At 44.3% G+C, this 24,392-nt stretch overlaps 1 protein-coding gene across 4 annotated transcripts in view; it reads right to left on the bottom strand.

The window, feature by feature from the left end:
• Positions 1-4,068: 4,068 nt before the first annotated feature.
• The window catches only part of plcb3 (phospholipase C, beta 3 (phosphatidylinositol-specific)), a 39,433-nt gene continuing 19,109 nt past the window's right edge, over positions 4,069-24,392 (bottom strand). For 2 of the 4 annotated variants that reach the window (XM_070993574.1, XM_070993575.1), the window contains 32 exons: positions 19,271-19,339; positions 17,244-17,381; positions 16,887-16,966; positions 16,749-16,802; positions 16,404-16,476; positions 14,937-15,037; positions 14,579-14,745; positions 13,540-13,686; positions 13,263-13,420; positions 12,973-13,055; positions 12,791-12,875; positions 11,941-12,088; positions 11,687-11,788; positions 11,524-11,597; positions 11,340-11,436; positions 11,005-11,089; positions 10,661-10,785; positions 10,241-10,395; positions 9,992-10,153; positions 9,803-9,902; positions 9,521-9,625; positions 8,970-9,064; positions 8,658-8,799; positions 8,159-8,200; positions 7,861-7,970; positions 7,620-7,729; positions 7,275-7,434; positions 6,883-6,959; positions 6,574-6,663; positions 6,418-6,475; positions 6,053-6,139; positions 4,167-5,519 (listed from right to left, as the gene is read on the bottom strand). In XM_070993574.1, coding sequence (XP_070849675.1) covers positions 5,199-5,519; positions 6,053-6,139; positions 6,418-6,475; positions 6,574-6,663; positions 6,883-6,959; positions 7,275-7,434; positions 7,620-7,729; positions 7,861-7,970; positions 8,159-8,200; positions 8,658-8,799; positions 8,970-9,064; positions 9,521-9,625; positions 9,803-9,902; positions 9,992-10,153; positions 10,241-10,395; positions 10,661-10,785; positions 11,005-11,089; positions 11,340-11,436; positions 11,524-11,597; positions 11,687-11,788; positions 11,941-12,088; positions 12,791-12,875; positions 12,973-13,055; positions 13,263-13,420; positions 13,540-13,686; positions 14,579-14,745; positions 14,937-15,037; positions 16,404-16,476; positions 16,749-16,802; positions 16,887-16,966; positions 17,244-17,381; positions 19,271-19,339 — 3,600 coding nt within the window. In that variant the 3' untranslated portion in view covers positions 4,167-5,198. Of the gene's footprint in view, positions 4,091-4,166; positions 5,520-6,052; positions 6,140-6,417; positions 6,476-6,573; positions 6,664-6,882; positions 6,960-7,274; positions 7,435-7,619; positions 7,730-7,860; positions 7,971-8,158; positions 8,201-8,657; positions 8,800-8,969; positions 9,065-9,520; positions 9,626-9,802; positions 9,903-9,991; positions 10,154-10,240; positions 10,396-10,660; positions 10,786-11,004; positions 11,090-11,339; positions 11,437-11,523; positions 11,598-11,686; positions 11,789-11,940; positions 12,089-12,790; positions 12,876-12,972; positions 13,056-13,262; positions 13,421-13,539; positions 13,687-14,578; positions 14,746-14,936; positions 15,038-16,403; positions 16,477-16,748; positions 16,803-16,886; positions 16,967-17,243; positions 17,382-19,270; positions 19,340-24,392 lie in introns of those variants that run through there. The other 2 variants (XR_011603582.1, XM_070993576.1) reach the window with 2 other exon arrangements.

Here is a 24,392-nt window from a genome sequence, read left to right as displayed (position 1 = left end):
CCTCAAAATACATTACTCGGCAAAAAAAATGTTAAATAATAGACAATTTTCATGACAAATGGATAGGAGGTAAGTACCCAGAAAGCCTGAAATGCTTGGGAAAAGAAATTACTCTGAGACACAAACGACCACATCCATGATAAAGAAAGCAGAGATGGAGGTGTTGTGCAGATCTTTAGAGGTGGAAAAGAGCAGAAAAGACAAAGAAAACAGCAGAGGTTCAGCTCTTTAACAGGAAGCCTGGAGTTTATTACTGAATGTTCAGCCATATACTTTATATTAATCATGAAGGAACAATAAAATATTACACCTGGATCCTTGTATAGTATTCCCTTTATATCCAACAGTCATATACACTACACATACAGTGTCAACACATCTCACTACATATCTCGTCTAATGTATATTGCATGCTATCTGTAGTGCACAAACACAGCTACTGCTTTCAATCATTTTGGCTAATCCCAAAGTAAAAGATGGTCTCATTACTGGGTGAAAGTGAAGGAGTGGAAATGGGACAGAGGGGTAGAAAGAGGCAGGGAAAAAAGAGGGAGAGAAGAGATGACAGCCAGAGGCCTCAGGGTGGGCCTGAGGGAGCCTAGTCACACCAAATGTCTAATAAGAGTAAAGTCAAGGAGGGTTTGTGAGTGTGCTGCTGAAGTGAGCGCGGTGTCTAATGGTACGCTGCCGTGTTTGTGTCAGAGTATGATATTGCGCGTGTCTGTTTAAATGAGTGTTTTCAAGGAAATAACAGAGGTTAAAGCTCACGGCTGACAAGAAACAACCCCCAGGCTCCGTTCTGGTGGGAAGGAAACTAGCTAACGGCGCTAGCATGACTGCACTCCTCTCTGTGCTGCCGGTGATCAGTAAAGATCCTGATTCAAAATCTGATATCCGAATATGTTGCCTCATCATTTTGTTTTAAGGGATTATACTGGCTTCTTGGGACCCATTTTGCACAAAATCTGACAAGAGTACTGACTCTTTTTTAACCCTGTGACCGGCAGGCAACACTATGTGTACAGGACACATGCTAATGAGTTAGCATGTAGTATGTAAGCAATGCTGGGTAATCACAGATAAATAGGATTATTAGAACTCTTTTGATGAAAACAGCTGGCTGTCAAGTCTAGTCATATAAGTCAAAATGCCAGGTAGTCCCTGAACGCATCATCTGTACCTCCCAGCGCAAAGTACCTTTTGTCGACACACTTCATGTAAGTGAATCCAGCGGTTCCACCTGTAAACTGTTTCATCATCTTTCGTCTTTCCTGAACTTCAAAGACCCTGTACGTCTAAATTTAAAGCCACTGGCAGCTATCTAGAACCAACAACATGCGTTTTTCAGTAGAGTCAGTCTACAGGTCAATAGACTTAGAAAAAAAACACACATTTTAAATATCTGAAGTGGTTTGTGGTATTTTCCATATATATATAATATATTACAGTTTGGTACATTATTTTTAATTTTAGAATGTTATATATTAGACATATAATACACATATTTATCATATTCCTGTCTTGTATTAGTCTTTTTGTCACACAGAGCACCTGTGGGAACAGTTACAGTAGATAACTCTACTGTAGGTGCAACTATTATATTTGACTTCCACCCAAAAACCTCAGTTTTATGAGTGACTTTGCCAGATTTCTAAGAATTTAACATGTTTGGTGACAATTCAGTTATACAATTTGTCACGTGGTAAACTAAGGTCAGGTATTGACAGGTTTTAAGTGGTTAAAAGAATGTTTCATTCTTATTTCTGCGGTGACTTTTAACAAAGAGCATAAAAAAAGCTTTTCGAAACGCAAACGCTCCAAATAATAATAATAAAAAAAAGCTCAAAGTGCAAAGAAAAAACGTTTCATGTGTCATTGTCAAAATGTGCCCAACGGCTCTTCTGCCGACTCTCATAAAAAATAAACAACTACTGTTGACATGAAAAGTAGCAATCATTGGAAAGTGGTTGTATTGATTGTCACAGGAACAAAAGGTTTTCAACAAGCAACGAAAACAGAGAGTTTAAACCTGAAGAGTCTCGCATGAAAGGGGCTGAAGCGGGACCACCTCTGCATGCCTGGAAGTCACGTACAAATCCTACAAATGTTACTTTGAATACTCGCCACTGGACTTGGAATGGCTTGGACCCTAAAAGCAGACAGCATGCGAGGGATGTCTCAACTTAAGCAGACTGCTGGCAGCTTCACCTCTGTCTCCCCTGAATAAAGTCAGTCCTCACACTGTATACATTAGTGTCCAGAGTGAGATCGCGGAGCAGAAACATTTACGTAGCGTAGTGCAGTGCAGTGCGGCTCACTGAGTGCAGGACAGCCAGAGGTGAACAGCCCGGCAATGCTGGACTGTTAAATGATCACAGATCAAAAGGTCAGAGTGTTCATTTAAGGGAAGTGCTGATCCCAGCAGATGTATGTTGTTGTTGCTGTCCTACTAACGACCGATAAGTTTAACCAACAATTTCATAACCGTTATTGGCTCCCAGTGGCTTTACAGCGTCCAACACGAGTCATGCACACTGAATTTGTAATGGAGGCTTAATGCATGAAAACCTTTTACACTCTCTAAATTGTTAACTGAGTGAATAAATACAGATCTCTTTTCTTCCATCAATAAAAACCACAAAAGAAAAAGTTGTTAAAATTTCCATTTAAATGGATGACAGTTTACAAAGTGTGTGTGAGGGCGAATAATCAGACAGACAGGCAGCCAGTGCTCGCTGAAGGAGGGAGGTGGGCGAGGGTGAGGCAGGACTCCCCCCCCCCCGATCTCATCTAAAAACAATCTTTTCTTTGAGAAAAAGCCTAAATTTACTTCACCGCCAGTCTCCCCTCAGCCTCTCCTGACCTCCATCCCTCTTCAGCACTTGTGGTCAGTAGTAAAATTCACATAAACATATACACAGAGTGCCATCATGTGACCCCTCAGAGTGGACCTGAGAGGAAAAAGCAACTGTAAAAAAAACAAAAAGACAACTCCTGCAATGGCTGAAAATAAAGAGCAAGGACAAAAACACTGAATTTTAACTTAAAGTACCGTTTCGTTTCCTGCACCACAATCTCTACACTGACTGTTCAGACTGAATCAAGTATCGAACACAATGAGGGACCCATGTGGGGCATTTCAATGGGTGCTCGTCTGTCCGCTGACAATTCTGGTTGTTTTCACTGTGATGAGGCCCTTAATGGCAATAAGGGAGAACTCTCTGAATTCTGAGGCTTCAGAGAAATTAAAGCATCACAAAACTGACTTCAGCTTTTGCCTAAGTGGTCACTTTCTGAGCTGCGACAGGACTCCTTGACACATTCTCCAACACTAATCCAACAGTAATTTGTCGAATTGAGCAAACCTACAGTGTTTCAATTAGAAGGGGATGAAATGCTCTCATGTGTTTGCCTCATTTCTGATTCAGATTAAAAATATGAGCGCGTTTTTACATTAAACTGTCACAGAGCAGCTTTAAGTCGTCATCCAAAGGCTCTCCTGCGGTGGTGTTGCCATTTAAGCAGACTGTATAATGTCTTTCTCCAAGCTGCAAAAGTGGCAAACTATATGCATCCACACACACACACACACACACAAAGCAGGCTCTTTCCATTTAGTAGGAGATATTACTGTCCCGAGAAGCAGATGTCTCATCAAGAGATTAACTTCTGGCCACACACACACACACACACACACACACACACACACACACACACACACACACACACACACACACACACACACACACACACACACACACACACACACACACACACACACACACACACACACACACACACACACACACACCCCTGCAGAGTTTAGTTTAGTAATCTCCAATATTTGTAAAATTATTAAAGTTTTTCCCTTAAGTGTGTGTATCAGTGTGCGTGTGTACAGTGGGGGTAGATTGATTGGATGGGGGGAGGATTTTTAGAGACTTTTGGCCTCTGAACCAATAAGCTGTGTGTGTGTGTAGGCATACCACAGTGTGTGGCCACAAAGCCTCATCATAGATCCCTCACTTAAAAATACAGTCAAGCATGTGTGTGTGAAAGTGAGTGTTACATAATTTAAACCCTCTCCTCTCTACCCGCTCTCTCAAACACACACACACACACACACACACACACACACACACACACACACACACACACACACACACACACACACACACACACACACACACACACACACACACACGCGTTTCTGGCCAGATGGATGTCTGCTGACCGCCCCACAATTCAACCTTGGCTGGATTTTGATTGGAGGTCAAAGGCCACAGACTTTATCCCAATGACTCTGCAAATCCTGCTGAGACAGGTGAGTGAGACTGTGTGTGTGTATGTGTGTGTCGCGGTACAGTATAATAGGATAATCAGGCTGGCTGATTGGAAAGCGCAAACCCCCAATTTGACATAACAGTTAAGGCTGCAGCACCACCTGCTGGTCAGCTGCTGCCATTACAACTATAACACTAGTTTTTAAGTCTGAACTGTCAGGATGAAAATTCAGCCCTCTTTTCCTTTATATTCCCTCTTGATGCTCAATTCTTGCAAATATGTCTCTAATCTTGATCTTACTTGCAAAAGCAGATAAGATGTGTGGTTTTGATATTTGTTTGTAGCACTCATTGTTACATATAATAATTGCCCATCTATTTGTAGGAAATGAGGCCACAATGCAGCAATCTCATTGGTCAAATGTTACTACAAACAAACTAAAAAATTGCAGTGAGAATTAAATGTTTCTTCCAGTATGGTAGTCATTGGGCCAACTGTGTGTCTGGAGGCCATTTTTAAAGTGTCAAAAAAGAGGCTGAAGGTGAACAGTGTGAACATAAAGCTCGTGATGTGGCAGAACCACAGCAAAGCTTACTGACCAGACAAAAAAAGGGGAATGATGGAAAAGAAAACATATGACATTAAAAGCAAGACAACAGGACAAGAAAATGGAAAAAAAAAAAAAGAGAAAAAAGTTTGGTTATGATTCTTCTGAAATCGTCCAACAAAAAGCATGATGTGTCATCTGACTAAAACAGCAAAATAAAAAATAATATAGCTCTGTAGACAAGAACAAAACAGTCTGTCATAAAAAAAAGGAATAAAATTAGTTAATAATTAATATCAATACTATCCCGCATTATAATCATTATAGACCCCAGTTGAATGCATCTATTTTCCTTTTTACAATAAGTTTAAGTGAACGACATCTCCGCCTCTGACAGGACGGGAGTGATGGACGAGGAAGTGGAGTCAGCCAATGAGGCAGTGCTATTGTCCATGCTCCTGCTCCGACTGGTACTCCGATTGGGCGTTGATGGGTAAGAGGGCGTGGAGCAGTTGGAGGGCGGGCCCGAGCCGGAGCTGGGGCTGGGGCTGCTGTGATTGGACAAGGAAGAGAACAGGGCGTCCTTTCGGAGACCTTTGTTTTGGAGCTCCAGCTGAAGGTGCTGGCAGATTTCCTCCGGTAGTTGCTTATACTCCTCCTCCAGTTCCCTCTCCAACTGAGCCTGAAGCTGGATAAGAAATACCAGGAAAATATTAAAAGGATGTTCAAGTGTCAAAGTAATAGACTGAGACTTTGGGAAATTCACTTTCATGCTGAGTGTTGGATGAAAAGATCGATACCACTGTCATCATTATACGGAGCGAACCAGTGAGGATTTAAATGCTGTAACCAAAATGTCTTTAAAACCACAAAACTTTCCTTTTTAAATTTCTGTTTGTGTGTACACATTACACAAACACGGCTCATGTTAGAGTGGCAGGTTTTTGAACACTGGACAGGGCTCGGCTAGCAGTTTCCCCCCGCTTCTAGTCTCTATGCTAAGCTAAGCTAAGCTAAGCACTTCCTGGCTCCTGAGACGAGTCAATCGTCTCATCTCGCTGCCACTGCCATCTAGTTGTTTTTTTTTTCACAGCATGTGTGATTTTACTGTGTTTTGCCTTTGTTGGGAAGACAGGAGTACAACAAAAAGTGTCTCTGCTGTCGAATGGGTTAAATGGCAGCACTTCAATGTGCAAGTGAGTCAGTGTGCTTCTTGCTCACCAGCGGCAGCTCCTCGTCTATGTGTTGCAGCACCTCCCGCTGCCTCAGCATAAGTTTGTCCTGCCTCCTGGTCTGAGCCTCCTCCAGCTGGGAAGTAGGAATAGATGGGAGATACAGATTTTAAGAGAAACCAGGGAAAAAAGAAAAGGAAAGCAAGGATCCCAACGTGGATTAGGAGGCAAAATTAGACAAATATGGGAGGAAAGAAGATGATGTGCGAGAGAAGTGGAGTAAAGTTGATGCCAATGGCAGAAAAGTGTACTATAAAGTAGGTAATGAGTGTGTGTGTGTGTGTGTGTGTGTGTGTGTGTGTGTGTGTGTGTGTGTGTGTGCGTGTGTGTGTGTGCGCTAGAGGGTGTAATTACCCCGCGGATTAAGGCGACCGAATCTTGAATATGTTTCCTGTTGATCTCATTCAGCTCCCTGCAGAGAGGAATCACTGTGTCAAAATAAGGTCCGACAGTCCATATGTCCAATAAATATCTGTAATTCGAGACAAATAACAGAAAGGAGTTTCTCACGTTTCCGCCTTGTCTTTGTCGCGGCTCTTGGCTTCGCTGATGCTGTTTTGTCGCTTCCTGTCCAGGATTTTCTGCAGCTCTTTCTTCTCCCTGCAGATGCAATTACAGAGTGATATTACAGACCGAACAAAGGCGAGTAAGGCCGAGCTAGCTTCCTGGAATCAAACCACATGGTGCGAAAAGGGACAAAAGCCAATCTACACTATGGATTTGGCAAAAACTAACACCTCATTACACCATAACCTCAGTAAAAGCAGCAACTTCTGTGTCCTTTGGTTATTGGGTGCAAGGTGAGGCGGCTGCACTTACTTCTCGCACGTCTCCCTGAGCTTCTTCAGCTGAGCTGCTTGGCATTCATGGGCCGTCTCCTTTAACTTCTGGAAGGCCTAAAAACACACCGCAGCAGAGGACGACCTGTCAGCGAATCACGGTGCAGATGTACGGAAGTGCCACAAAGTTCCGCAGAGGTCAACTAATGATGAACTCCGTGCGCGGGCGTTTGTATATTTAAGAATTCACAGCAGGGACACAGTGTTACTCTAAGCGTGTCACCTTGAGTATGCAAAGACCCGAGGAAGGCGTTGACACTTTTCATACATAGGTATGTGTGTGTGTGTGTGTGTGTGTGTGTGTGTGTGTGTGTGTGTGTGTGTGTGTGTGTGTGTGTGTGTGTGTGTGTGTGTGTGTGTGTGTGTCCTTACCTCTTGCAGGTGTGTTTGTTGCTTCTCTCGCTCCAGTGTGTGAAGCTGCCGTCGGAGCTTCAGCAGCTCTTGCATCTGCCACTCCCTCAGCTGGACCGTCTGCTTCTCGATCTCCTGATCCAACGCTGTCAGCTCACGCTGCACCGGCTCCGGGGGCTCGCTGAGCACGCACACGCACACACACATACACAATGACACACACACACAATGAGATCAAGTTTAGTCTGCCGCGACCACAAATGCTAAGAGAAACTCTGGTCATCTGCATCACATATTTTCCACCTCCCTCCCTCATTTACTGATACTTCTTCAGATCTTGTCCACTGTTCATCCATCCATCCTTACTTTTTCTTGATGCTACGTTTGAGGTGTTTCTCCATCTGGCTGCGTCTCCTCTGGGTGTCAGACTGAATCTGGCTACTCCGACTCTTCTGCTCCTTACTCAGATTCCACACCTGCAAAGACACACGAGCAAAGGGACATGATTTTTCTGCATGCACCATGGACTTCTCACATCCATTTTCAATACAGAATTTATGCACAGCATAAGCAGAACATATGAGCGTGTCCATTCCCATATGTTTACCTTCTTGAGGTGTTTCTTATGTAGCTCTTTGAGTTCTTTGCTCTGTTTCTTGACCAGCTTCAAATAGCTCTTCTGCTGCTTCAGCTCCTCTATAGACTGGGCCTGGATGTCTGAGACAAACAGACAAAAAGGGAATTATGGCCAATCCCCAATGGAAGTCTTGCTGAAAACTAACCATTCCTGTCTTATCCTTAACTTAAAAAATGCTCATTAAATATCCTACACACCACTCTATGTGACACACAGATGATTTCCCTCATTTCTGTGTGTAAATGAACATGCTGGACTGTGATCTTACCTGCCAGAACAGTGGCTATGAGGTCTTCTTTCTGACTTTGCGCTACACACACACACACACAAAGAAAGCACAGAGACAGTGTGTGTGAAATGGACAATGGGAGAATGAACCGGGTGTAAAGCAGCACAAATGAATAAAACAATGAGCATGGCATTACTGAGTTTAACACACAAGGTAAACGACAATGTTTTTCATTAATGGAATAAATGGGATGAGCTAATAAACATTTTCAACAGCTGTAATTCATGAAAAGTTGACATTTTGGGAGATGCATGAATTCTCCGGTTTTCTGGAGACGTGAAAAGATCTTGTGAATATATTACAATAGATATCTGAGCAGTGAAGACACACATGGACATGTTACGTGAGCTAACGTTAGCAGGCTGAAGCAAATACACATGGGAGCAACTTATTAATATGTTGGAAATTAATACCAAACGAAGATACATGCAGATCATTGACAGGCGTGCTACATGAAGACATTAAGACAGCATTCTACCTGGGGCAGGTAATTTGATGATGTCAGGGGCAACATCCAATGAGCTGGGGGGGAGGTCATGGAAGGGGGAGGGGAGTCGACCCCCCTGAAGGACTTCGCTGTCTTTCCTGGTCTCTCCCTCTTTGGGCTGGTTGGTGACATGCTGGAGCAAAAAGCAACAAATGGATGAACGTGAGTGAGTGACAGACCACAGGCCAATCATCAACAGATATTTTTTTTAAAAATCAGGGGGGTTTGGGGAATTTCTGTGTCTTTGCATCCACACACACATAACGTGATTTTAGCTGCTTGTTATCGTCCAACATGTCTTACCTCACTGTTGTCCTCTAGGAGAACAGCCAGCTGTGTCTCTCTCTTGTGCAATTGGCTGATGTGCTTAATGGGGTTGGTCAGAGCCTCAGCATACTCTAAGAACACACACACACACGCACGCACGCACGCACACACACACACAAGACAAAGTGCCTTAAGTGCCTTACCATGTCTTAATGGTGAACAGTTGATTAGGTAAAAGTAATGGATAAACAGTTGAAATAATGAGCTAAATGAAGTGGATAACCAGCTGGAATCATGAGGTAAAATTAACAGGTAAACAGCTGAAGTAATGACGTAAATGTAGCGGATAAATAGTTGAAGTAATGACGTAAATGTAGCGGATAAATAGTTGAAGTAATGACGTAAATGTAGCGGATAAATAGTTGAAGTAATGATGTAAATGTAGTGGATAAATAGTTGAAATAGTAGTAGTGGTATTTCTCCAATTGCTTCAACATGGAAAATTGAATGTGAGTCATCTGAGTAAAGTCAAGTGGCTCGGGTGGGTTGTGTGGTGGAGGGTGCTGTTGTTAATGTGGTGCTCTTACCCTGGTGCTCATTAGGGATGTAGTCCTGAGCTTCAGTGTAAACCAGCAGCGAGGGCAGGAGCAGGGGCTGGTTTAGCTCATTCTTCAGGTTGATGTAGTGGTAGCCTAGAAGGAAGGAAGAGCAAATAAATGACTGCCGTGCACTGGTGCTGGTGGACAATAAAAGGCCCAGCAGAGTGTAAATGAATGATGTTTCCACCGAGTGCAGCCATATGCAGGACGTTCTTTCAATGCGCGACATTACGAGAGTGCGTTTATGCACGTTTGTGTGTGTGTACTGACCGGGTCTAATGGCAGACACAGGGAGGATCCGGTGTCCAATAAACTTGCCGTTTTCTTCGAACACCGCTATCCTCAGAGAGGCCAGCGTGGGGAGGACCACCTGGAGAGAGACGGGCATTGACAGGAGACGTTTAGACAGCGTGTGAGAGTTAAGAAAGGACAATGAAGGGTGAGAGGAAGACTTGTTACCTTATTAAACACGAACATTTCATCATCCCACACGGGGTCCAGGGAGTTCCCATTGGATGTTTTGGTTCTGTACTTCCTCTTTGTATCAGCAGGAAGTCCAAATATGTCCACTTCCACGTACACGCCCACCTTTTTATCTGTCAGGAACTGGCCTGAGATTATCTGGAAGGATGTTTAAATTACACACATTTAACTCAACAAGTCGTACAAAGACATTTAATGTGAAATGATGACACCTTTCGCCCGCACCTTAATTTTGACAGTATTGGCAACTATCCCGTCCACGATGTTTTCTGTGAAAGGGTCGAAGTGTTTGTCCGTCCTCCTCATGAACTCAGGCTTCAGCAGGTAGCCGCTGCGGCCGTTGTACTCAAACACACCCATGTTGAGCTGCATAGGGAGGTCTGGTGGAGAGGAATGAGGGATGAGAAAGAGTGAGAAGAGATGGGAAAGGAGGGATTTAGAGGGATAAAGACCAAGATGCTTTGACTTGACCTCCCTGAGTCTTGAATTATTTATAAAGCATCTACACCCGGTGTCTGCCAGCCACAGGAAGACCTTTAAGACCTTATTTATATTTCTTGGAATTGCGCTGAAAGCTTAAAAACGCAGAGCTTGTTACGAATTGCTCTGAGCTTACATGCCCAAGGCAGAAATAACAGGACTCACCGAGGGTCTGGAAGTTTAGCGCCACCATCTGGCAGCCGACATTCCAGAAGAGCTGAGGCATGTAGTTGGAGCTGTCCACTCTTGTTCCTTTCGGGTAGATTCGGCTCAGCTGATTCTTATTGTACCTGGAGGAGTGCTGTTAAGAACCAGACGCTGCATGCTTGGCAAATACGTGCACCGGCCGTTTGTTACATGCTGTTAAACTACAGCAGATAAAAGGCAAACATCACTTTTTATGTGTATCAAGACAAAGGCTTTTCCCTCAATCACTTCTTTCCACCCTCGTGATGAGTTAAAACACACACCAAATAAGTTTTTAAGGAATGACAGGCCTCCAAGGATACTCGACAAACTCAATGGGGGAGCTCTTCAGGGTGTCCATGCCTTTTGTTTCCACGAACGACGACATCTCAAAGAACTTCCTTCTCTCTGGTGGGTACAGGAAGAGATTAAGATAATCAATGTGCGGCGGGTCTGTGCGACGTGACTGATCATTAACCACAAATGAGACCACACAGCTGGCCTTTCTGCCTAATGAGCTACATAAGAGAGGTGCTTAGAAGTAACGAGGCTTGTCCACCACCCTCACACACACACTCTTTCACCTCATGCCTTCTCTGTGCACAAACTCCCTGCATCTTCCTGTCCGTCTCTCTCCTCATCACTCACACACACTTACTCGTCGCCACCTCGAAGCTCTTGAATTTGACGGGTTCGATGTAGTTGACGAGCGTCGACATCTCCTCCGTAGCGTTCACCTCACTGCTGGCTGTGCCCTGAGGGAGGCAGATACCACCAATCCATCAATCAGCCTATCAGTCAGTCAAACGCTCCCCGTCAGTCCCCTTCCTGATGGCTCTTACCTCGTCCGAGTTCGGCTTTTTCGGCTCTGTCGCTGTTTCGTCCTCCTCATCCTCCTCGCTCTCTCCTTCACCTCCTGGTAGGACGTAATTCAAAACAACTAATGCAAAATGTACACACACTGGCAGACCTTCAAAAGGCTCATTCCATTCTTCTTCAACCCACCTAAAGACTTGCGAGGCTCCAATTCTTTGATCATCCTCTCGGCCAGCTTCTCCTCCCCGTTAGACAGGAGCTGACTTCCATCACTGTCATTCAAAGGACAGTCTACACAGAAAACAGCAAATGACCGGCTTCAGTTTGCTGAGTAATAAAAAGGCCTCCATCACCCTCACTTTAAGCGTATGTGTCAAATCTATGTCAGCAATAAGCCATCTTGGCCCAAGATGCCACTGCAGGACACGCACGTCTGCGCTCACCGTTATTGGGCGACGACTGCTCCTCCTGCTCTCTGCGCCGTATGCTGCCGCCACTGGAGGGCCGGTGGTGGTGGTGCTTCTTCTTGTTTTTAATGAGAATCTTTCCCAGCATCTCCTGCGGCGAGGGCAGCGGCTGGCCGGGCTCAAGCTAAAGCCACACAAAAGACGCAACGGTGAAGATGAGAAAAACTCACCGCTGGATGAGTTAACTCTTTAAGATTTAAATATGGTGAGCAGGGCTGGGTCAGCAGTTAATCCAGACGCAGAAGACGTTTGGACAGATCAAGGGATAAAAGATAGCACACACGTCCCTTAAATTTGTATCTGAGATGAGCAACTTGAGAGTAATCATGAGGCGCCCTGAGCAAGGTCATAGTAGTTGTGTAGCCTGGCAGCTGCAACGTATTATCCAAGTTTAATGGTGCAATGTCACAAGAGTCAGGCTAAGTGTTTTATAACTGTTCAGCAGCCCTAAAATCACTCTAAAGCAACAACTGTGCACTCTTAAAACTGGAAGATCTTGCTTTGGGGTAAAGGTCATGCACATTTTGGAGTTAAAGAATTTGGGTGTGTGCACTGGGAAAAATGTCACGTAGAAGTTTATGAGGTGGAAAGCACCGCGTCACAAGCTGTGATTTTACAAAACGATTACGATCATGAGGTGATGTACATGTCACAAGCTGCTTGGTCATTGTAGATGGTTGATTAATACCATGACTCTGCAATGAAAGGACAGTAGTGTGTTTTAAAATTTTCCTTGAGGAAATAACAGTGTGTGTATTCTGTACTTTATATTGAAAATTAGGTGCAAAACGTTCATGTCAGGTCCGGCTGGAGATTTCAGTTTTACCGGATATTTCTCCAGTGGATCAATGAGCAGGGCGTCTCCAAATATGGTCCTGCAGTACTCTGCCATTTTGGCCTGCTGCTTGGCCCTGACGGAACAGGAGACACACGTTAGCTTCTCAAATTCATCAAAACAGCACTTGTTTATGAGCGAGGATTACAATAAAAGCTTTGAGCAAGACTCACGAATCCACGTGGTTTTCAAAGGACAGGATGACGGGGTACGGCGAGGTCTTGAAAGCACTCTCTGCTATGGCCTCAATCACCTCCTACAGTCCGGGAGAGAACGAGAACATTAAAAAGGAGATCCATCGAATGAAATTTCAAAGTACACTGTAAAACAAGCACCTTGTAAAAATGCTCACATGAGAGCTCAACCTAACCAAAGTGTCCCAATTAAAGCAAACAACAACTTCAAGGGGGTGATCCAGGGTGTCTGAATGCAGAACAAAATAACAGAAAGCAGTGGCTACCACCTTAAAGGGGATCTCAGTGGTCATGGTGAATCCGTGGGTGATGTAGGGCTCCTCATCTTGCGGCCGGCCCTTCCAGCAGTCCAGCTCTACACAGCGACAGCCAGTCAGCAGCACCTGCCTGTACATCTCCACTGATGACAGGCCGGTCAGCTGACCCACTGAGGACGGAAATGCAAAGGATTAACTTTAAAAGACGCCAAAAGCCTAAACCTTGTAGGTGTGAGGTACCGTGTGTGCTCTGGAAGGGTGTTTTTTTTTTTTTTTTTTTTTTTTTTACCTGTGAGGTACGTGTTGTGTGAGGAGTTGATGAAGTAGTGAGACAGCGGTTGGTTCATGTCGTCGATGATGTCAAGCCTCTCTGGAGGTGCGATGCTGTTTTCCTCTCCTCCCAGATAGCGAGCAAAAGCCTGCAAACTGATCTGGTCTGTGTGAGAGAGAGAGAGAGAGAGAGAGAGAGAGAGAGAGAGAGAGAGAGAGAGAGAGAGAGAGAGAGAGAGAGAGAGAGAGAGTGTGTTAACTTGTTTTTGAGAGTCAGTTTAAGTGGATGGACCAGCATCCATCTGGTGGTAGCAATCAGAATAATTGATTTGACTGAACGAGCAAGGAATGGAGGATGCAACACTAAATGCACGTCATGTGCTGTAGCAGTAAAGTGACTCATGTTTTAGGACAGACGAGCAGACTTTAGAGGGAGCTCCAGGTTAGTCCTGAACACTGTGGGCTGGATAGAGGATCATCTTACCGATTTTGGCTTAACAGTGTCCTAACAGAGGGGCTCACAGGGGCCAAGCCTGTTTTGTACAGTTTATCCACTCATGACCACAGCAAAGCACAATTCAATGAATGTGCAAATGATTCCAGCGTTCTGGATGTTTTACAGGAGGGAAATGGATCCGGCCTCAGCCAGTACATGGACAACAACCACGCTGCTCCACTTTGCTGTGAGAAAACTTTAGGAAATCAATCATACCGATAAACCTGTTATTATCCCAGCTCTGCTGCAGCTGATAAACCTCGCTTTGGGATAAACAGATACAATCTACAAGAAGACAGAGCTGCGTGTATACTCGACTCTTGTTATCTAGCAAAACAATATGATTTATGAATCTCCTAAGGTGCTGTTATTTGATCCAGGAGCTGAAACAGCTCTTGGTCAGTTCCTTAGGTGATCTATGTGGAACACATCAAAGATAAAAGAACTAGGGCCAATTTACATTCACCGCAACGGTTCACTGCATTATTTCATCAAAGAATCTCACAAATGAAGATCACATGTGTCGAGCTGCTCTGGGTAGAAGCATCTGAATGCGACTGACCTCTCTCCAGTTGGCTGGTGTTGGTCTCGTATTTCTCCATGATCTGTCGGACCTGCTCTCTTTTCAGCGGGGGGTACAGCACCTCGTTCAGTCTGGAGTCTCGCTGCCTGCGGTTGATGAAGTCCATCAACTGGTCCAAAGAGATGAATGGCTTCCTCTTGGAGCCGCTGGAGCAAAGAGAAGAGAAGTTTCTCTCAGCTACAGGTTGTGAGTATTACTGGGAACCACAAAAATATAACAAGAGCATCATCACGAAAGGATTGAGGCCGGGGATTTACTTTCATACTGTCAAGAGAGAATAAACACAATGAAAAATCACAGCATATGTTTGTGATAGCGTTATCTATGTGTCACATACCTTTCTTCAAAGATGCTTTGTATCTCAGGCCGGAGACAGAGGCTGTCGAGAAACTTCTGGAAGGCCTCCCACGTGAAATCATCTGGCTTGAGTCCCTCGGACTGGAAGAGAACAGAGAGGATTGTGTAGAAAGATATGGGCTTGGTGCTTTCACAGACACTTTGATCCAGTCAGTCAGCCTCTCAGCAACACACTGACACCTGACCTGCTCCCACTTAAAAACATAGGACATACTCATGCTAAACTTTGAAGCATTAGTAGCATAAATATGCATCATGAGGCATCAAATGACACTGATCACACTGACAGTTGTGGCTCAGATCCTCCTCAGGCTTCTCCCACTTTGTGTGTTCTTCGGTTTGACCAGCAGGAGGCACCAGAGCACAGCAACACGAGGAGAAATGCTGACGGTGCAGGTTGCACAATCTCAACTCTTATTCAAAGAGGAACGTCTTGTGACTCCAAACTGATTTTCAGGAAAGATTGCACTGACTAATAACACAAGAAAGCTTGTTTTACCTACCAAACCACAGGCCTGCTGCTTTCACGCAAACAAACACACGCAAATACAAATAGATACAACAAAAAAGATAAAAGCTCATGACCAATAGTTTCACTGGACTTTGAGGTTTGTAAGAATGAATGTGTATTGAGTATTTTAGTTTTGTAACTCTTTCTAGGAAACCAAATCCCGTGATTCCAAACTGACTCTTTTAGGGAAAATGGTTGCCCGAGGTGAGAAGAGTTGCCGTCTGAGCAATTCATACATTTACTATAAGAAGCCACAATTTAATGTGAAAGCTGATCATGTTAAAATATTTTCTCCTGCAGCTGAACTGTCCATGTTTAGCTTGGTTGGTCAATTATTTAAAATGTTTTGTTAGATTTAGCAAACTATGCAAAGGATTTAATCATTACTGTTAGTTAACAATTTCAGCTTCTCTAGTTTGGTAACTAGTTTTTAAGCAATCTCAAAGGCTACATGTGCCCTTAAAGGGATGGTCTGACATTTTGGAAAATACATTTATTTACATTCTTGCTGAAAGTTAGAGAAGATCGATACTGCTGTCATGTACAGTAAATGTGAAGGTGCAGCCAGCAGCTGGGTAGCTTAGCTTAGCACAAAGACTGGAAAGCCTTTCTTTGGAACTAAACCCACCTACCAGTATCTCTAAAGCTGACTACTGAACACAAATTATATCTGGTTTGTTTGATCCTTAGAAAAAAACGTAACTTAAGAGCTTGTGACTCTTGTTGCCGTTAAATTATAAATTGCATAATCTATAACTCCTTTCTTGTAGCCCTACAGCCTTTTTTGCCCTCCTTTCACTGCAAAGGCATGCAAAGAATGCTATGCAGCACCCCAGGGTGAGAAACTGAGTTGCAGCTATTATCATGTATGAGACGATGAAAAGCACACATATCTTGAGTGCAGCACTGTGGTCAGTGATTGCTTGTGATGATTACCCTGTTATTGACGAGGCCACACTGCTCCAGAGCCGTCTCCACTCTCTTTTTATCTGAAAACATCTTGAGGATACTGAAAGACAGAGAGTTTGAAGAGATATCAGCCTCTGTTCAAAGGGTTTCTTCACCTCTTGAAGTGTATTGTTGTCAGTGTGAGAATAAAAAGACTAAAAAGCAACGTCTGGGAGGATTAGATGCATGTGAGTTATGAGACCAAATGTCCACAGCGAGCAGAGAAGAGACGAGAGAGGAAGTGGGAGACAGAGAAGAGGAAAGGAAAGAAGAAGTGGAGGGCAGGGGCGTCTGCAAATTCTTCAGAAAGTGGTTGATATGAGTGTTTCTCACTTCTTCACAGGAATCTTCCCATCCTGGTTCACCTGCAGCTTTAACCTCGTGTACCTGAAACAGACAGAGAGAGAGGCTTTAAGCACGCTCGTCTAAACTCTACCGATGCCTCACGTCCAGATAAAACACACGTCTTACGCTTTGAAGAGGAAGGTGTTCCGCGATGCATTCTGGGAAAGTATGTTTGTGGCCAAAGTGAACAGCTCATCTGTCCAAATCTGGAAACACACACGCACACAGACAAGAATGAGACGAAAGCACGGGGATGTTTGACTGTTCGTCTGATGTTAAAACCAAGAGAGAGCGTTTCTGTATACAATGTACGACACAAACACACACACGCACACACACCCATGCCTCTGTGTCAACATCATAAAGTGAGTAATCAGCACATGGCCTGAGGAAAGAAGGCGACAAGGGGAAGGAAGGGAGGAAGGAAGATATATTAAGCGAGTACAAGTGAACAGGTTATGGGATGGTGGTGACCACGGCTACCTTAGCTGTGTCTTCCTGCATAGCCTGGAAGTTGAGGAAGGAGGTGTTGACCAGGTCGTTGCCATGGACGACGGTCACCAGCTTCCCTTCAACGTTGTCCCCCTTTCCAAAGCCCAGCACCTCTCGCAGCTTCGGGTCCTGACACAAACACACACACGCACGCACACACACTTTAGGAGTTTTGTTCTTTGGACATGCGTACAGCTCAAATGAATTGGCCACGACACTAGTTTGACTTGCGCATACAAACTCTCCGTCCTTCCCACTCCTTGTCCGTCCCTCTGTCTCCTGAGAACAGTAAATGTGATGCATGTGGTGCAGCGCTCTGATCCAATTAACCAAACAACTCTTTCCTCCTCTTTAGACCACTCTTTCTCCACCACGACTCTCTCCAACTCTCACTGTCTCTCCATCAGACACTCTCTCCATTGCTCCCTCTCTATCATGTTTCTCTTTCATTTCAATTAAACAAATTAAGTCGGATGACTGTTTATGAGGAGAAGCGGCGCACAAAATGTACATTGTCATTAAGCAGCGAGTGAGAGTTTAAAGGACCAGTTCCTTCAAATTAAAAAAAAAACAATGTCAACATGTTCGTTAAGACAATCCACAGACCTCGCTATTAACGCTTTTCTTTGGAACTACTTTCTATCAAAGAAATAGTCCTCATAAAACAGTTGACAGTGTTCTGTGATGTTCCAGACCAGCAGGAACAATGCCTCTAGATATAAATGCTGTTGAACATTTTTGGCCAACAAGCTGTAAATACAACATTGATATATTATCCTCTTATAAAGCTCATGTGGCAAACTTATTTACACATCCAGCACATACGGAGCAACATTAGCCTCATGTGGAGTCGTGTTCCTAAGGCTAGCGTTCACTGTCCTTTGAGCTCAGTCTCCAGTAACTCTGAGAAAAATATCTGGCTCTTTAGCTTCTAAATGCTCCACCATGTTCACCAGCCAGTCACTACCTGTGTCTGTGTGCTGTTAAATGTTGGGCACGTAGCGTACAGGTGGTTTATCACAGCTTCTTTGGCTTAAATCAGCTGCCTGGTGCAGCTGTAAACGACACAGATGAGGGAGAACGGGACAGTTGCAGGAAGTACAGCCGAGTTAAAAGACACTAAAATGCATCAAGTGTGACGTTTGCATTACACAGTCATCTGACACATCATTAATATATAAATATTGAATATAGAAGCTTTGAAATCTATTTTACAATGCTGTGAGGTGAAGGCAGACATCACAGAGACAGATATCTCAAAACCTGGGCAAACCTGACTTTTGATCATTCCTGTTCTTAAAACCACATCTTGACATTACTCAGCAGTCTTCAGGGCACATCGTTACCACATAACCACCACAAAATTCACTTTTTACACAACATCCCTAAATGTCACTGATTAAAAGCAGAACCAAATTTTAATGTTCATTACTTCACTTGCAGATTTATTTAAAGTAATAATGTAAAATGCTGCAACATATCGACCAGTGATGCAGCGCAGCCATCAGTCTTAGCCTGTCAGCACATCCATATGTTTGAACTGTTTACCACTAATATATCAGTGTCTCGGTCGGCCAGATCTACATTCTTACACAATGACTTCCTCATCAACAGTCGCTGGTTATATCACTTCCTGTCTGATGGTCCATCTGTCAGCAGCCTCATTAGCGCTCTGTCACCTTTGCACCATCAGCTAAGAGAGGAAACACACGCATGCAGTGGACACGCACACACATCTTTTGGTGACAGTCGTACTTGAGCATCTCATTTCTGGCCACAGGACGGAGTCATCAGCAGCAGGAGGTGACAGCTTCTTTGTCTGTCTCGCTCACATTTGAACCATTTAAGTAGTCCAGATGAGGAGAGCTCAGCGCAAGGGCACACGAGGGTACATTCACAAGACCACAGACCAGCAGTGGCATGGGTCAAACCACAGCAGCAGGGCCTCTGCCATACATGACAGCTGCTATTGATAGCAGAGACAGGAAAGTATACAAACACACACACACATTACCAACCTTTGGTTGTTTGGCGTATTTTCCTGTTCTGGTGTCCCTGATGGTGCTCATGTCCAGAATCTCCACCTCCTACAAGACAGACAGTCATTTGGTGAGTGTGTGCAAGACAGAAAATCAACATGAGCATCAGGATGCCTAATTGCTACCTAACTGGTATATTATTCATCTGCTTTTTAAAAATGCTATGGACATCATCTTTTGGCCATGTTAGCGTTGCTGTTCCAGGGGTGGTAATGTTGATCTGTTGGTGCATCCACCACTTTCATCCAGGCTGGAGTATCTCAATAACTAGAGGATGTTTTGCCATGAAAGTTTGTGCAGACTTTGATGTGTCCCTCAGGAAGAACTGCAGTCAATTTCTGCGATCCCTTAACTTTCCATATGCTGCCATCACTTGATGAAATTTTAACCAAACCTACAAAACTAAAAAAAAATCCCGCCAGCCTCAGCTGTACTCTGTGACAAGTGCTAATCAGCTAATGTTAGCATGCTGACACATTGAACTAAGCTTGCAGCTTGTTGGCATTGTGAGCATAATGTTAGCATTTAGCTCAAAGCAGCGCTGCATAGCCTACAGCTGCAGACTCTCTGTCTCGTTGTGAGATTGTTTGCATGAGACTGAATTGGAGGCTGTTTCCTTCAGGTCAGAGGTCGGATAATTAATGAAACGTTTACGAAACGAGTGAACAGGAAATGCACTTAAACCGATAACAGGGGCAAGTATGTTTACAGACCACAGTGGCGTATCTAGCGGCTATCTTTTAACAAACTCCCGCGTTGCTCTAGACATAAAACACAGCCGCTGACATATGAACTCTGTGTGTGTTTGTGTGAGACAAATAGGTGGTATTTAGAAAGACCTTTTGAAGAACTCTACACATGCATGCCTGATGCTGCAGCACATATACACATATTTATGCATGTATGCACATGCAAACAGGAAAAACAGAGAGAGAGAGAGAGAGAGAGAGAGAGGGAGAGAGAGAAGACAGAAACAGAGTTGTACTCCATAATAACCAGAGAGGACAGTGTGGTCTGTGAGGTGAAGATGAAGCAAGAGACCAAAATGGCAAGGGATGGACAGGAGGAGGAGAGTGAGGTCATAAACCCTGCCATAAACACTGAGGAGGACACACTGTAAATATTTGTTTAGGCCTGTGCTCATTCCGCAAGCTTACTCCATCTGTGTCACTCATCTTGCATCTTTCTTTTCTCCTCATCTTTCTCCCCATCTCTGCGTGGCTTTTGGAAATTAAGTGCACCTTTTCTGCTCTATCCTGAGACGTCTCATTAATGGAAAACCATCAAATGTTTGTGTCTCTCTTCTTGTTACTCTCATCTGAATCTGTGACTGTTTCCTGTTTTCCTTTGCAAAAATAACAACAAAGACAAACTCATAAAGTCACTATCCTAAGCTCAAATACTGAAACTCATGTTTTCCTCATTCCTTCTTTCATTACTTCACCCTGGCTGTGATGTCATCGCCTTGCAGGCTGTCTGCTCCTCTGGGATTGGCTGCGAGTAATAAAGGTCAGAAGTGTTGGACCAACTGGATTAAACTCTGTCTCAGACTTTGTCCTCTGATTGGCCTGTGGAGAATAACTCACTTCCTGGGGGAATAAACCGCTTCTGGGTCTGTAGGACACACACACACACACACACACACACACACACACACACACACACACACACACACACACACACACACACACACACACACACACACACACACACACACACACACACACACACACACACACACACACACACACACACACACACACTCTACTGTCCCACAGGCCGTGGTTTCATTCTGCTACTGCCATGGTGACTCCTTGGAGACCACAGTAATGAGACTACAACTTTGTCTGCCGCCTGTGTGCATGTGTGTTTCTTTGACAGTTAGCATTTTCTCACTGGCTAGTAATGTAAAACACACACACTCAAGCACACACACTCTCAGCAATATACAGACAAGCATGTCCTCAACATGCAGGTCTCAACTTGTGAAACACCCTAACCTGTTGAGCAAGACAGGGTGTATGTGAGTGTGTGAGTGTGTGTGCATGTGTGCATGGAAAAGGCCTGTGAGTCAGCGCACATCAGATGCGTGTGACACAGGAGTGTGAGCAAGTACAGAGGAGTACAACTGTGGCAGCATGTGATCAGAAAAAGTGCGTGAACGCGACGTGAAATGTGTGTGTTTTTTGCACATAGCTGTGCATCCAAGCGCACAGCGTGGCGAGTGTGTACGTGTGAAGGTCGGTCATCTCTGAGAGGACATTCCTAACATATTCCGGCCTTCTGCTCAGTTAGCGTGTGTGTATCTGTGTGTTTCAGTGTGTAATATTTAGCTAGTCGAGGCAGCTGTAGCGCTCCATTCATCTCTCACTGCTAAGACCGAACACAGCTCACGCCATTTATCACTTCAGGCTTGGCTGTGGGCTCGTTATTGCTCCAAATGAGTCTGGGTGAGAGTTTTCCAGGAGTCATGTTGTGATAAAGTGCTACAATTTACTTTAATTTACTGTTTTTGGTGGACTGAAGAACTTTCCCCGAGCCTGCCTCATGCACTTCTGCCTCAAACGGTGATTTCCTACATTTCCCAGGATGCACTCCCACATCACTTCTAAAGAACAGTGTGAACTTGTTGCACTCAGCTGATGATTACTTGCACACAGCTGACTGGGAACAACTGAGTGGCACCCTTTCTTCAAAGCGAAGCATGTGCTGCGGCGGAGCGGTCTGGTCTATTTGTCTGGTTTAGAGCAGAGGTGCCCAAATTTCTTCCCTTAGAGGGCCAACACTGAAAATCAGTGGTGGGCCACGGGCAAAAATACCTTTTGTACTGTACTGTTAAGATGAAAAACAATACTATTAAGTTCCCTTAATTGACTGAACTGCTGCGTGAAGTGTCACTCTGCCTGCTGGCTCACATTATGTAAAATCATTTTTTGACCTCAGGAAGCTCTACTGACACCATTACTGTTGAATGTTTAAGATTAGATTGATTTTTTCCTGCTATGGACCACAGAAGCACTGAATGTGATGGAAACAGATAACTGGGTTCTGTCTAATGGTAACAAAATCTTCCTACCAACACCTCAGGAGCTCTCCTCAAGTATAAAAAAGACAACTGGAGGTTTCCTTCCTCCAAAAAGTCACTGCACCTGGCCGAGAAACAGTATAGAAACAGCCCAAAATAAAACCACAACTTGTCTTTTTGCATGCAAATAAGCAATACAAAACATGTGAATGAGCTTGAGAGGTGCCATGAGGCAGATTGTGTTGCTGTCAGGCAGCCAGGCTAGCTGTACGCCTCTGTTTCCAGTCTTTACGCTAAGCTAGCGGTAGCCTGATATCACTTGGACTGATGTGAGTGCTATTGATCTTCACCTCTGACCCTTTAGTAAATAAGTGCTTGCCACAGTGTCAAACTATTGCTTCAATAAAATGAGAATTTCTTTCACAGTACCCTCATGGTCTCCTCTGTGCTGTGCTGCAGCTGCGTGCATCGGAGGCTTTGATGGAACAATAGTTAGTAGGTTAGTCTATATTTAGGCTCTAAATACAAGTACAGTAAATGTTAATGTGATTTGATTCGGCCTTTGTCTGCTTATTCCTTTCCTTCCTTGACTCTGTAGATTGACTTTTCACTTCCCCTCCTCCCTCCTTCCCTGCCACTCTCCCCAATTCATTTTCTTAAGATCAGAAAAATATGAAAGGGCAACTAAACAATCAAGAGATGGCCGCTCCTTTCCTGTGACGCGCCTGCGTGCACGTTGTGAAAGATCACCGCGGCTAAATATGTCTCGAATGACCAATCACGGCTCCTATCAAATGGCACATGATGACGGCATGTAGGAAACTGATCCTCCTGAACACACACACATACACACCAACGCGCACAGTGCCAGGACAGCTTACGCCTCCACCCTCTACCGCTTGGCTGCGGCCCAAGCGGCCAATCAGTGCGGGGCAGAGGAGATGTAGGCTTGACAGAAGAAGACTTTAAAGGACAGGGGAACGTCGGAGAAGTAGAACAAAGAGACTTTCAAACTGTTTTATGGCCACGACAGGAGAGTTGGCAAGGTGTTTGGAGAAAGAGACAGCGAGGAACACTTAAAACCCCTGTGAAGCATGAGACAGCTCTGTAACTCTTTCTCTGTGTCATCCCGTAATATTTCCTCCGTATATCAAAGAGATAAAACCCCTCCTCCACTATCACTCCCTTCTTTATCTGTTTCTCGCTCTGTTCTCCTCACTTAGCTGTTTCATATTTCTGTGGTCTGGAGAAGGCGAAAATAAAGAGAGTAAACATTTTAGCCACTTAGCTGATAGACCGACCCGGAGCGGTTTGTAATCAGTGAAATATTAGAATCTACACAGAGAAGAAGAAGAAGAAGGAGAAGTGCTGGAAGGATGGAAAGAGAACAAAGAGGCAATAAAACATGAGAGGGAAATGAAGCCCAAATGTACGAGGAAGGAAAAACATCATTTATGAGAGCAAAAGCAAAAACAAAGTTCAACATCAATAAAACGAAAACACACATAAACAACACTAAATACCAAATGTCTCAAAGCGCAAATAAATACAGGCAGAACTGGGTCGAACACACACATACACGCATACACACACACAATCAAAAACTCACACGAAACGAAAATAGTTGCAAGCAATCATAAATCTTTCACAAAATATAAACACATAGATCAGTGGGGGTGAACACATGCACGCGCACGCACGCACGCACGCACGCACGCACGCACGCACGCACGCACGCACGCACGCACGCACGCACGCACGCACGCACACACTTTCTTAGATGACAAATTCTATATATTTGTCCACTAAATGAAAAGCTGGCGCAAGAAAGCAATTAGCTTAGCTTAGCATGAAGACAAGAAGCAGCAAACGTTAATTGTCAGTAATGTTACTTCATACTTTCTGTGTGGAGTTTGCATGTTCCTCCTTAAAAAACCCCCACTAAAAACATGCAAGAAGATCACCACCTGACCAACGGTGACAAGGAACTGGGTCCCCGGGCGCCGCTGTCGGCTGGCAGCCCACCGCTCCTGGTCTATCGCGGAGGAAGGACGGACGAAGGATGGGCAAATGTGG

Source organism: Chaetodon trifascialis, chromosome 23 (assembly GCF_039877785.1).
Source record: "Chaetodon trifascialis isolate fChaTrf1 chromosome 23, fChaTrf1.hap1, whole genome shotgun sequence".
In the NCBI taxonomy this organism is placed as follows: domain Eukaryota; kingdom Metazoa; phylum Chordata; class Actinopteri; order Chaetodontiformes; family Chaetodontidae; genus Chaetodon; species Chaetodon trifascialis.
This window is presented reverse-complemented; position numbering and strand designations above follow the sequence as displayed.